This window comes from Neomonachus schauinslandi, chromosome 8 (genome assembly GCF_002201575.2).
Source record: "Neomonachus schauinslandi chromosome 8, ASM220157v2, whole genome shotgun sequence".
Classification (NCBI taxonomy): domain Eukaryota; kingdom Metazoa; phylum Chordata; class Mammalia; order Carnivora; family Phocidae; genus Neomonachus; species Neomonachus schauinslandi.
This window is the reverse complement of record NC_058410.1, coordinates 109,455,347-109,469,313: the sequence shown is the minus strand read 5'-3', so window position 1 is coordinate 109,469,313 and position 13,967 is coordinate 109,455,347. Positions and strand designations below refer to the sequence as shown.

Here is a 13,967-nt window from a genome sequence, read left to right as displayed (position 1 = left end):
ACATTAAGAAATAAAAACAACGCTGGAACCATAAGCAATCCAAAGCCACTTGCTTACACGCTACATTCGTGATCAGAAAGGAGGGAGTCCGCCTTTCCAAACACTCAGGGCTCAGTCCGACATTTTAGCGATCGAGTCCGCTTTCCCTGAGCACACCCCAGCTGGGTGGTGGGGGACAGGCTTGGAAGGTGGTGTGGGTTGGGGGGGGGCGTTGACAGGGAGACGAAACTGTCCCTAGATGTAAACATCACCATGGAAACTCCACAAAGACTTGCCAGTACAGATTCTTTCCCCTTCATCTACCCTGCAAGGGTGAGCGGCAGGAGGGACCCCCCGGCCTACACCGTGCTCTCCATCACCCACTCGGAACTGCCAAAAGTTCCCCGGGCCCCCACCAGGTCACTCTCCTCAAAGGGCAAGAGCATGCCGTTGACAGAGAGGCTGCGCTTTGTCCAGATGTTCGAGACCCTCCGAGGGGGGCTATAGCCACCAGGGGCGACCCCTCCGGCTGCTGCAGCTGCAGCAGCAAAGTCCCCCATGTCGAAGGAATGGCTGCGCTTGGCCTTGCCCTCCAGGGGCAAGGGGAGCAGGCTCCTGGCCCGGGCGGCAGGAGGCCCCAGCAGTGGCTCTCGGTCCGAGTGGTGGCCCCTGGCCGATGTCCCAGACCCTCTCCCGCCTGGAGTCCTGGAGTCCAGCAGCTCCTCCTTTCTCTGACTCTTGAGGTCCAGGGAGGCAAAGGCCCCCATCAGGCGGTCAAGGTTAGGCTTGGGGCGGGGGGCAGGGGGTGGGAGCCGCCAGGGGCCCCGTCCCAGCCCTGCGGCTTCCCCGCTGCCCAGGGAGCTGGAGGAAGAGGAGTCGCTGCCCCGAGCCAGGTTGGCACTGAACTGCACAAGTTCACTGCGCACCACCACCTTGGGTGGCCCCTGCATGGGGGCTGTGCTGGGTGCACTGGCCAGAGTGGGTGGCGGGGCGCCGTTGGTCTGCGAGTGCACATTGCTGACCGCAGTGGCCGCCAGCTTGCCCGGGGCCTCCTGGTTGCAGACCTTGTAGCGCACCATGAGGATGACGATGAAGACCAGCAGCGTGGCCACGATGATGCCGCCGATGACCAGGATCATGGTGCCGCCCAGGATCTGGCTGTGCATTGACTGGCACTGGGGATAGTCGGCCTTGGTGAAGAACTGGGCACAGCCCACAATGTTGGTGGCCGTGAGCGTCGTGGCCGTGTCGTCCCACATGGCCAGCACACACAGGTCGTAGCCGGTTCCTGACACCAGGTTGTTGACCACGAAGGCCTTGTTGGAGGCTGGGATCATCCTGGGGTGGGGGGATGCAGAGGGGGAAGATGGTGAGGGTCAGCAGAGACAGAAAGAGAGAGAGTGACAGAGACAGGAGAGGTTGGCAGTAGGGAGACAGACACACGGACACAGAGGGAATGAGGTGGAGCAGGAGAGAGGGGCAGGCGAAGAGATGGGAAAAGGAACCAAGGAGACAGGAGGGGTGGCGAGAGAGGAGGAGGAAGGGACGGCAGGGGACATGAACAGGGCGTGGGAGGTGGTGAAGGAGTCCCAGAGGTGGGAGGAGAGGGGCCCAGGTAAGAAGCCAAAGAAGGACAGGTGGGGGTGAAAAGGGCAGCGAGAGAGAGATTCAGGGGTGGGAGGGTCAGTGAGAGATGCACATGCAGACCAGGTGCCCAAGGGCCCCAAAGAGGCAAAAACAGACATCAGGAATGTGATGATGAAGGGAACAAGGGGGGGGAGAGTGGAGAGCAGGTAGGGAGAAGGAGGTACAGAGAAGAAGGGGAGCGCCTCGGGCAGAGATGGGAGCGGGACGACAGGAGGGGCAGAGGGAGAGACACGGAGAGGCAGAGAGGTTAAAGCCTGCGGAAGCCCAGTCTAGATAAACGGACCCCCAGCCTGACTCCCGCCCTGTCTCCCTCAGACTCTGGGAGGTGGTGGGAGCCGGGCCTGCCAGGGCCCCCGCTTCAGACACCCCAGACTCCATCCACCCCTGCTGTGTCCTGGAGATTCATGGACATTGCCTGAGCCCCTGCCAGGGGCCTGCACTGTGGGGAGTCACAGTCAAGGCTCTGCCCTCGGAGCCCACGCCATCCTTCTCTGCAAATGGCTTTCTCAGGCCTGGCAGGAGAATGTTTGCTGCTGCAAACCGGGCTGGAGGGGTCTAAGCAGAAGACAGCTAGAGGCGGGGAGGGGAGGGGGACAGTGCAATGTTGAAGACTGGAGGGCGATTCTGCTTCCCAGAGAGAAGGGATGATTCCTCCCTCGTGGGCATAGCAGGCCAGCCTCACCCAGAGAGGCCTGGGGAAAGAGAGTCTCTGCTCGGGGAGGCCTCAACTGGTCCCTCCACCTTAGGGGAGGGTCTAGTGGGGCTGCAGTCTCCCACGCTGGGGCCCATCTACTGTCCAGGGCCTTTCTCGCTGGGACCCTCAGGAAGCCTGAGCACACACCCTGATCTCTAAAGCCCCGTCCAGGTATGGTGCCTTGTGGTATCTCCAGAGACAATGCCCGTGTCACCCCATAAACACTCCTGCAAAGATAGTCACCTCGTCCTGGAGGGGCCATGTCCCTCTGAGCCTTTCCCACTGCCCCTCCTCCTAAAGGGCCCTCCGTTCTGCAGTCCCCTACTACTCAAGGGCTCCATTAGCACCCCTCAACCCCGCAAACCCAGAGCCAGGCAGCTGAATTGAGATCTCAAATATGAAGTACCGGAGCCTGCAAACTTCCACCCGGGAACTCCCTCACGCAGGATTGGAGCTGACAAGCATTTATTGATGTCCCATCAGTGGGCAGCGCAAGAGGCCATTGCCTCCCTCCTCACGTTCCCAGCCTGCTCTGCGGAGGGGGAAGCCACAGTGGAGGAAACTTTGGTCCCTGGCCCCACCCCCAGCCCACAGCTAAGAGAGGTGGGGAGGTGGGGAAGTGGGGCCAGGGCCGGGTGGGGGGCGGTGTGGGGGTCCGCAAGGGCCTGTGGGCCAGCCCCTTAGGTCTATCTGTTTCACCTGGGCATCGTGGCAATCCTGAGAGCATAGGGACTAGTGCTCTCATGGCACAGCAGAGGAATGGCCAAGATTCAGAGAGGTTAAGTGATTTGCCTGAAGTCACACAGCTGGGACTGCTAAGATGGGCCACTGGACTTTAACACTGGTTTCTAGGTCCGTAGTCTGGGTTTGCTCCTTACCATGTAACAAACACGGGGCATGTTTCCTCATCTCACTGAAAAGCTTGTCCCAGCCTGTGGCCTGTCAGCCACCCCTTCCCTAGAGCAGGGAGCATGGCTCACACGCCGCCACCAGCAGGACCTCTGGCCTGCTGGGCCACCCACTGGGCAGAGCCCACTTCATTCCCCCTCAGAGCTGACGAGAGAAGTTGGAGAGGCAGGAGCAATCCACAGCCAGAACAGTGACGACAGTAGGAGCAAACCCCAAGGGTCACCTGTGTGCCAGGCCCCATTTTCAGGGCCCAATGGCTATCAGCTCACTTGGTCCTCTAGCAACTCTCTGAGGCAGCCCCTACCATGATCCTTACTCTGCAGCTGGGGAGGCAGAGCTAAGAAGCAAAGATACACAGCTGGGCTTTGACCCCAGACCACTGCCCCCCAGTACCCCGCTGGGGCGTGTGCAATGTCAGAGCACATCCATTGGAGGAGGGGATGGGCCAGCTTGCCTATTGAACACCTGTTCTGTGATGGGGTTTTCACATCCGGTGTTGCACTTAACCTTTGCAACAATCCTAGGACACAGGGGATGGACCACGAGCCCAGAACTTTTATCCATGTTTAGCTGTCGTCTGGAAAGCAGACACTGCCGCTACTGCTAATTAATAATAAAGAAGAAGAGGGGCTAAGGTCGAGTGAGGGCTTCCTGTGTGCCAGGCACTGTTCGGAGATCTTCAACGGGATGAATACTCATAATAGTAATCATCATCTCCATTTTACAGATAAGAACCAGAGGCACAGAAAGGTTAAGCTGGCTGCACAGGGACGCCCAGCTAGTTAGTAATTGACAGAGCTGGGATCTGAACTGGGCAGTCTGGCCTCAGGGGACCGCTGTGCCATCCTGCCTCTCAGACACTATCTTGTTTTCCTGAGGCCTCAGGGTGACTCTGTGCGGGACCCTGCCTGGCCTCTCTCCCCTTTGCTTCCCAAGTCAGGGCAGCTCAGAATATGATGAAGCCACAGTGGGCCGCGCTGCTGACACAGGTATAACAGGGCGGGCTGGTCCTTGGCAGCAGGGGTGAGAGAGGGCGGGCTGGGAGAAGCTTCCCACTATAACTGGCGCGTCAGAAACATGGCCAGAGGAAAGGGCCTTCTTCCCTGGATTAAGAGCAGGGAAGTAGCTCCAGGTTCCTGGGTGTGTGTGTGTGTGTGTGTGTGTACTCATGGGCGAGTAGCTCCAGGTTCCTGGGTGTGTGTGTGTGTGTGTGTGTGTGTGTGTGTGTGTGTGTACTCATGGGTGAGCCAGAGCCAGCTGGCTCCAAACAGCCTTGACAATCAAGTCCACCTTTAGCAAAAATAAGAATAACCAGCGTGAGCACTAATCCTGTGCCTGGAAGTTTTGCACATTATCTCACTTTACCCCCTGACAACCCCTGGAGGAAGTCATTATCATCATTCCCATTTAGGGAAGGAGGAAGCTAAGCAGTTGTCACTTTCCCTCGGGGGAGTGGGGGAGCTGAGACCAGATCTGGATCCGCAAGGATTCAGAGCCCACACTTCTAGGCATACGCAAGGCTGCTTCCCACCCAGGGCAACCAAAAGGACAAACTGCACGAGAAAGTCATGTGAAATGGGCTCTATTCAAACTCTAGTGACAGAACCAAACTCATCCCTGCCCGCATGGCCCTGTCTACCCGCTCATGCTCCCCAGCACAACCAGCTGCTGATCCTCCAGGCTAGATCTGGAGAGCCCGGGGCCCCACTTCACTCCTATCCATGTTCCACGTTCCACCTTCTGGACTTCTCGCTGCCTTCCATCTCCACACTCACACTTTTGCTTAGGCCCTGCCATCTTTGGTGTGGAGGAGCACAGAAGCCTCCAAATAGGCCTCCCTGCCTCTGCCTGGGCTCCCTTCACATCCATGCTCAGCACCACCAACCCCAGAGCGCACCATCTGAAACAACTCTGGCCACCCCCCTTGCCCAATGAAACATTCCTCAGGGGCTCTCCGTGACCTACAAGAGTCAGTCCAAGCTCCCGAGCGGGGCTCCCAAACCAGGCTGCCCATCACCTTCTTGTCCCTCCACCCACGCACTTTGCCCACAATCTTTAGGAAAACACCTCGGAATCAGCTGGGCCCAATAGGGGCGGAAGGCATACTTACAGAGGGGTGATTAAAGCCTTTGCTTACAAAGGACTTTGTTCTAAAGGGGTAGATTCGGGGATGGGGGACCGTAGGGAACATGCCATAACCCAGGGCTGGTAGCAGCCACGCTGTTCCCCAATCTAGCCCTGAGCATACCAGGGGAGGTCACCAGACCCTGACCTCACTCTCTTCCCTCCTCTCAATCTTCTGCTGTTGCTCCCCGTGGCTGAACCCCACCGAAAGCCGGGGTTCTGGGTGGCACACTGGTCAGCCTTCCAGGGCACACAGCAGCACAGAGGAGGGGATCTGGGGAGGCAATGGGCAATATCTGGCACAACCATTGGGTCACAGCCCTCCTTGTGAAAGACACATCCCTGAAATCCTGATAGATTTCTTTCTATCACATACACAGGCGACATCTCTGCAGAAAACATGAATTGCTATTTTAAGTTCAGTTGCTCCAACATGTTAAATTTAATTAAGCTCACGTGCTCTAAAGCACAATTTAAAGCTTGCAACCCCAAGCACTTACCCAGGAAAAACAAAACAAACGTAAGTGGCTGCTTCTGAGTTGTTTTTCTTTTTCCCCTATTAATATTCATTTGGCATTCGTTCATTCAGCTTAATACTATCAGACAAATCTACAGCGGATGTCTACAGCTGATGCCAGAGATTTAGGAAGGAATCACAGGAGCATACTTGTTACCCGACTATTTGCTCACACGTCTGTCTTCCCTTTCACCTGTCCCCACGCTGGGTGCCGAGGAACTACATTTCCCAGGCTCCCTTGCCTGTTCCCAGGCTCCTTGGCGTCGGGCCTCCGGGAAGAGTTGGCCGATGAGGGCCCTGGAAGAAGGCTGGAGGGCCCGAGGTGGGGGAGAAGCCAGCTATTTCTTCCTCTTTTTCTGCTTCATGTGGTGGCTTCCCATCAGGTTCTGGGCCCCCCTCTGAGATCCCAGCTCCTGGGGTTCTGGTTCCTGCAAGATGGATTTGGATCTTTGGCTCTGGTCATGTCATCTCCTGTGCTCCCCACCCAGGGGGAGGTGGAAGGGGGCTACGGCTTCCTGCTGTCGCTCACCTCTATGATGCCTCCCTGCCCCCTGGTTGAAGCCCCAGCGATTCCATCCCCTGTGTGGCCCAACCCCTGTACTGAATTCCCTCTTAGATCTAGAGCGTGTTTTTGTTTTTCCTGTCTGATTCCTGAGTGGCATGGGAGGTAACCTTCCCGTGATGAGAATGTTCTACCTTATCATTTTCCCCTTGCATTTTGGGAAAAGACTGTCCTGGCTTCACATCAGCCTCAGCACATCTTGGCCTTAACCTGATGGAACTCCAGCTTCAGGAAGCACTAGGCCACCTTCTCTCTCTCCCCACTCCCCACATAAGACACCACGACGCCTTGGCATCTAGCAGCCCCTCTTCCTGGAAGCCTCCTATCTCTTTCTCCACCGGGTGACTGTGTCCTTTGGGGCCTTACCCAGACATCACGTTGGACCCCATTGAGCCACTGAGAGCTGCCCCCGCCCTGGCACACCCTTGCCTTAGAGCCCTCCTCTGTTTATGCGCAGCCGAGACTCCCTTGAGGACAGGGGCCTCGTCTTACTCACCTTGGAGCTCCACTGCCAATCATGGTATCTGGCCCAGAGTCACTGCTGAGTAAATATGTACCTTACAGTTGAGTGAATGAAAGAGTACTTTGTTAAATGTTAAGGCCTATACAAATGGGAGAGAATCTTCTTTAAATATGATGGCTGGCTAATGGTGACTCGCAGACACTGGCTGGTCCCCAGGATGTCTTTCTGGAGAGGAGTTTTTCTATATGCTTGAGGCTCACCGTGTACCCTCCTGACCACCTTCATGGATGTGCACGTAGATACGTGTGTGGAGAGTGTGAGTGCGGACATGGAGGTGCATCTGTGTGTGTGGGTGGGGGGTGTCAGTGCTCACATACAGATGGTGTGCAAAGGTGCTGGTTCCCCCCAATGTTAGTCACTGCTCTGCTCCCCTTCCGCCCAGTCTCAACCGTCCCAGGCACTCTTGCGTGTCCCCTGACACTTCTGAGGAGACTCCTGTGCGCCCTTGCAGGCCAGGCCCAATCCTTCCTAATAGCTACCATTAAAGGTATCAGGGCATCCAAGAACAGGAATGGGAGAGATCCTGAGTCTCTGCCGGGGCCTCAGGGCAAAGCCTGGGAGCTGACTACCAGAGTCCACTACCCACCTCCCTGGACTCACTCCGGACTACATTCCCCTGTCTCCCTTGTAGTTAAGGGAATCCAAGTGATACATTCTGGCAAATGGAATGTGGGCCACCCCTGGGCCAGGCCTTAAAAGAGAACTGCTTGTCCCATATTCTCCCTCCCTTCTGCGGCCAAACACAGGGTGCGGTGACCTGTCTTGACCACGCAGGTGACAGCGAGGCCTGAGGGATGGTAGAAGTCAGAGGTGACTGTGTCTCCAGGTGAAGAAGGTATCATGCCCGCCCCCCCCCCCCATCCATGATGCACCACGGCTGCCGGCTGGGCCCCTGCACTAATCTGCAGAAGCCACGTCAAGCTGCCCCACTCCACTTCCCCGGCTCTGCACCCTCATTACCGGCTCTTCTCAGAACCACCAGCCTGCCAACCTCTCTGGCAGGCTGCGAGATCTCGGGGCACATGAAAGAGCCTCATTAGGGCGCCTGGGTGGCTCAGATGGTTAAGCGTCTGCCTTCAGCTCAGGTCATGATCCCAGCGTCCTGGGATCGAGTCCCGCATCGGGCTCCCTGCTCCTTGGGAGCCTGCTTCTCCCTCTGCCTCTCTCTCTCTCTCTGTCTCTCATGAATAAATAAATAAAATCTTAAAAAGAAAAAAAAGAGCCTCATTAAACAGAGGTGAGCGGCCCTGGCTCCCCAGCCTCTCCCTCCTCCCACAAGCCCCCAGAGGGGCCTGTTTGCTTCCCCGCACAAACTGCCAGGTAGAGGGGAGACTCGGCTGCTTCTCTCTGACATACAACTTACCTAGCACTTCCCATGTGCTGGGCATTTGACCGTCACGCTCTCTTTGATTCTGTGCCCTGCCCGTGTAAGTGGTAATAATTAGCCCCACATTACAGATGAAGAGACTGAGGCTCAGGCAGATGGGTCACTCCCTCAAGTGCACGGGGCTGGACAGTGGCTGAGCCAGTGCTGTAAGCCAGGCCTGCCAGTCCCCTGAGCATGATCTGCCTTCTACTGAATTGCCTGGAACTGAATTGAGCAGAGTCAGATTTTAACAGCAAGCCAGTCTTAGAGTCATGCAAACTGACAACAATACAAAAAAAAAAAAAAAAAAAATCATGTATTACTACAATGACAGCTGATATTTACTGAACACTTACCATATGTCAAACACTCTTCTGAGTATGCTACATGTATTAAACTAATTTAATCCTAATGGCAACTCTATGAGGGAGGTATACTATTATGATCCTCATTTTACAGATAAATAAACTGAAACTCAGAGAAGTTTTTTGCCCAACGTCTCTTAGAATGTTTGTGCCTGGATAAGATTTGAACCCAGCACTCTCACATTACCTCCATCAATGCTTACGATAACCCCGAAAAGTACCTTTCATAATTATACTCCCATTTTAGAGAGAGTAACTGACTTGCCCCAAGGTTGCATAGCTAATTAGGGGTAGAGATGGGATTTCGGTGAGCCATGAGGGTTGTCTGCCTGCTTCCTGAGGTTCATGTGAGGTCTAAAGATACTGAGGGAGCCACATGGATATCTGCAGGCAGTTCCCTCACAGAGGGAGCTGCCAGGGCAAAGGCCCTGAGGCAGGAACAGTGAGGAAGCTGGTATGGCTGGAATAGAGTGATGGAAAGGAAGAGTGGTAGGAGATGAGGTCACCAAAGTAGTAGCCAGGAGTCAGGTTCTGGAAGGCTTGTAAATATGTTCAGTGTTGTGTTCCAACTCAGAGTATTTGCTGGGCGGCAGGGTTGAGGAGGATTCTGAGGCTGTGTTCAAATTCAGTGGGACAGAGTGGTATGGGTCTGGAAGAACCTGTGTCCTGTATTTGTTGTTTCTGGTCTAGGGATCAGAGAATAGTTAGAATTACTGGAATTACTAATATAAGCTGTCGAATCCCCTCTTCTGGTGTCTCATGCCAGATGCTGGCCTTCCCTAAGTGCATGGCCCTGAGTGATAACAGGGAATGAGATTATCATGGAGCTGGGGTGACTGAGCGAGGGCTCCAAGAATCAGAAGCTTCTTATCAACTTCTGACCAGGGCCAGGGGCCAGGGACCAGGCTCTGTCGCTCCCTTTCTGCCTTTGCCCCTCCTGAGAACACAGGGTCCCCCGGGTGTCCCAAGGCCCTCTGTCTTCTTGACAGTTACTTCACCCTGTCAGCAAGTAAAGAAGTCACATTCAAGATTATTGAGATTCTGAGACAAAGCCCCTACTATCCATTCCCATAGCCCTCAGGAGAGCAGGCCGGGTGGGGGATCAGAGCCCTTGTTGAACTGGTCTCTGGGTAAATTCTCTTGCTCTTCTTCCCTCTGCCTCTTCTGCACCAGCAGCCAGAGGATCTTGTAAAACCAGTCAGATCAAGTCTTTCCTCTGCCCAACACCCCCAGTGAGGCTTGTCTCATGTGTCAAAGTCCTTGTGTGGCCTACAGACCCCATGTGATCTGCACCTCACCTCTCTTATTTCCTCTCTTTCTCCTTACCCAGATCGCTCTGCACCAGCACCTGGCCTCCCTGCTAGTCCTCAAACCTGCCGAGGGTGCTCCTGCCTCAGGGCCTTTGCGCTGGCAGTTGCCCTTACCTTAGTGCTTTCCCTCCAGAGTCCCTATGCTCACTACTTCACCTCCTTTAATTCTGCTCCAATGTTACCTTCTCTGACCTCCTATTTAACATGGTGTGCTTCCTCTCATCTCTATCTTGGCTCCCCCATACCCCTTATTCTGCTCCATTCCCTCCCCCTCCATTCCACTGTTATTGCCTGAAAGATGTTATCATTTGCTTATTTACTATGCTTACTATTAATTATCTTTCTCTCCTTGCAATAGAATCAATCTCAGCTCTCCTTCTGGGGATCAGGGTTCTTTGCCTGTTTTGTTGGCTGATATTTCCCCAGCCTTGAGAACAACACTTGGCACAAAGGAGGCCCTTAAAAACATTTGTTGGGCAGGTGAAGGAAATGCATGTTCTATATTTGCACCACTGAACACAGTAGCTACATGTGGCTATTTAAATTTAACTTCAAATTAATTAAAATTGAATCAAATTAAACATTCAGTTCCCCAGTCACTCTAGTCACATGTGGCTAGAGGCTACCACATGGGACAGGGCAGCTGCTGAGCATCCCCCGCCCCGTCCCAGAGTTCCATCGGATGGTGCTCTTCTAGAGCATGCTGAGCACTCCAGCAGGAGGTAGGCCCTTTCCTGTATGAGCCCCAGCACCCCAAACTGATGGGGCCAGGCCAGGGAACACTTTCCAGCTCAGGGACCACTCCTAGAGGTTTCCAGAGGGCTTCTGAGTTCTCTTTCTCCCCACAAAGTCTCACAGTGACTTTGGACAGCTTCATCCCTTCATTTTGGTTCTTCCAGCTTCTCTTGGCTCCTCGGACCTCAGGTTCAGTGGGGTCTTTTGGGGGTTCCCCTGGGCCTGGCTCAAGCTCACATGCCCCCGGACTGCTCTGAATCTCTGCTTTGCCAAACGGAGGCTCTGCGTCCCCCTCTGGTTCTCTGTTTCTAAATCCTCATGCTTGCTTTTCCACTTTCCCTCTATTAGTTACACTTCTGTTGCATAAGTCTCTATTTAAAAAAATCTCCGATAAATATAAAAAAAATCCCCAATGATAAATATCACCCCTCCCAGGAATACCTACCACTAGAAAGAAAGAGAAGGTGCAGAGGCAGCAGAGTGCTGTGGTGATGAGCAGACCCTGGAGCCAGCCTGCTGGGTTCAAATGCTTGCTCCACCACTTACCAGCTATGAGAGCTTACCACGGGCAATCTCTTAACCTGTCTGTGCCTTAGTGGCCTAAAAATACCCAATTTCTGTAAAATGGCACACTTATAAGCTCTGCCTTATAGGGTCATTATAAGGTTTACATGAGTCATGATTCACAAAGAACCTAGGTCAGTGTCTGGCACAGAGTAAGATCCTCTTGAGGATCTATTATATAAAGGAGTTGGCGATGCTGAACCAAAAGAAATGGATCTCTTACGCTGGAAATCCAGGCCTCGGGGATTTGTGGCTGGCAAACCTCACACCAGCTAAAAAGCGGGAGACCTGCGCTGTGCCTGGGTCCTGGCTGGGCCGGCAGGGAAGCATGGTGCCTGGGACACTCACCACAGAGACGTGTGTCCCCCCCCCTCCATGTGACTCCAAGAGTCTTTTTCTTTCGTAAGACACGTGGTGACAGCGTTAGTTAAACCCTGGCTGAGTGATTGCAGAGATGTCTGGAAATCAGGCCAAAGTGAGGCAAGCCCCAGCAGGCTGCTTCTGCGCTCACCTTCCCAGAGTAAGGGCTTACCTGGTGACAGGTGAGGGTCTGACCTGGGGAGACCTTTCCTTTGCTCCCTGACTCGGAAAGCATGGCACATCCAGCCATCCAGCTGCCTGGCAAGGGCGGGGGAAATCGCCAGGCCCTGTGTTTGGCCGGGACTACAGTGCCAGTGAGAGAGTTTCACCCGCTCCACGGTGCTCCTTCACGGAGAGGATGGAGCCAGAAGGTCAGGGCCAGAGCACTGGTCCTGGGTCATCAAGGTTCAAAGCCTGGCACCATCACTTAACTGGCTGTGTGACCCGGGGCAAGCCACTCAACCTCTCTGTAAAGGGGGACAGATGACAGGGCCTCCCTCACAGGGTCGTCATGAGGACTAAATGAGTCAGCTCCTGACGTGTAACGGTGCCGGGTCCCTCGTGAGCACTCAGCATATGCTAGCTGGTGACTGAGGGTGTCATCTGGTCCCAAGGCGGGTGGACCGATGAACCCAGCGGCGTGAGATTAGATTCAGTTCCGAATAGGGAGGCAGGCACGCAGCCCAGCGCATGGGCAGCCGTCCGAGAGCCGGGGGTCTGTCTTGGTGCCCTCGCTGGCCCAGCCTGCCCTCCAGCCCAGGTGCTTGTCTGGCTGACTCCCTGATGTCTGCTGGTCTGTCCCGCCTCCCCTGCCATCTCCACACACAGAGCTCAGGAACGCCACTTGAGAGGGTACAAATCCCTCTGCAACGGGCTCCTTTGGCTGTCAGCACCGCGCTCCCACGGGTCAGGGACAGGCTGGGCAGCCTGTCCAGCTCTGCACAACCTCGAGTGGAGGGGAATCCCGGCTCACGTCTGTGTCCTGATAACTGCCGCTTCTCCCACAGGCTCCAAGCCAACCCCAGGGGACATGCAGAACAAAGTGCTGTTTTGTTTGTTTGCTTGTTTTTGGCCGCGTCGGGGCTTCTCTCAAATTGTGCAGTGGCTCTCTCACCCCACCTTGAGTTTCCACTTTTCCAGAATTAACATTCCCATTCCTTCTGACATTTCCTCAGGCCCCAGTTTCCTCTTGCCTCCCAGCTGCTCGCCTCCGGTCACATGCCAGTCTGTGACTTTCTGGGGCGTTCTGAGCACTGAGAACGGGGTCAGACGCCACCTTCCCTGATCAGACGTCAGACTTCCCCTGAGCCTCCCCCACTCCCGCCCAAGACTACATTGGACTTTCTGGAAGCAGCATCCCATCCGTGGCTCCCACTGAGGCTGCGGTCAGTGGAAATGCCCTGTGATTAGCCCAGGGTTGCTATGAAGCCCCCTTGTTACCATTCTGTTCCCCTAGAGCAGCGTCTCTACCATTGCTGGCTCATTTCTTGCCACTGCAACCACCCAGGCGGGCTTCCCAGCCCACAGCAGGCCTCTCTTTCTGTGTGCCTTTGACTTTCTTTCTGTCTCCCTTCATCCAAGTCTCAACAGATGTGAAACTTCCCTCTGTATTCACTTGTCCTTAGCTCCCAGCCCCCAAGGACTGGGTTGGCATGTCTCAGAGGAAAAAGTGTGGGTTTTGGAATCAGACAGAAATCTCTCTTTGAAGGTCGGTTCTGCCCCCAACCATGTGACTCTGGATCATTTTCTGTCTCTGAACCTCTTAGCTCACGTGTGAGATGGGGATAGCTGTACCAGCCTCCTGTGTGAGTGTGAAAAATTAAAGGCAGTGGGGAGAAGCAGGGCTGCCCCTTCCGCTCCCTTCCCAGGGCCACTTGGTACCCCAGCAAAGAGGAGGATGATGATGATAGTTGGCTTTTTTCTCCTTGAGGAGTTGAGAAAAGCTTGCTCACTAACAATTCGTCACTTACAGAGAAAAACACAGAAGGTGTCAGACCAATTATACCTTGTTGTAAACACAGGAGTGTTCAAAATAAAGATTCCCCACCAGCTGCGTTCAAAATGCACCCGAACAGGGGCGCCTGGGTGGCTCAGTCGTTAAGCGTCTGCCTTCGACTCGGGTCATGATCCCGGGGTCCTGGGATCGAGTCCCACATCGGGCTCCCTGCTCCGCGGGAAGCCTGCTTCTCCCTCTGCCACTCCCCCTGCTTGTGTTCCCTCTCTCGCTGTCTCTCTCTGTCAAATAAATAAAATCTTTAAAAAAAAATAAATAAAACCAAGTGGCATTTGGGGGCGCCTGGGTGGCTCAGTCG

At 54.7% G+C, this 13,967-nt stretch overlaps 1 protein-coding gene across 1 annotated transcript in view; it reads right to left on the bottom strand.

Moving 5' to 3' along the window:
* Positions 1-338: 338 nt before the first annotated feature.
* The window catches only part of LRFN2 (leucine rich repeat and fibronectin type III domain containing 2), a 39,409-nt gene continuing 25,780 nt past the window's right edge, over positions 339-13,967 (bottom strand). The window contains exon 2 of the mRNA XM_021692099.1: positions 339-1,317. Coding sequence (XP_021547774.1) covers positions 339-1,317 — 979 coding nt within the window. The remainder of the gene's footprint in view (positions 1,318-13,967) is intronic.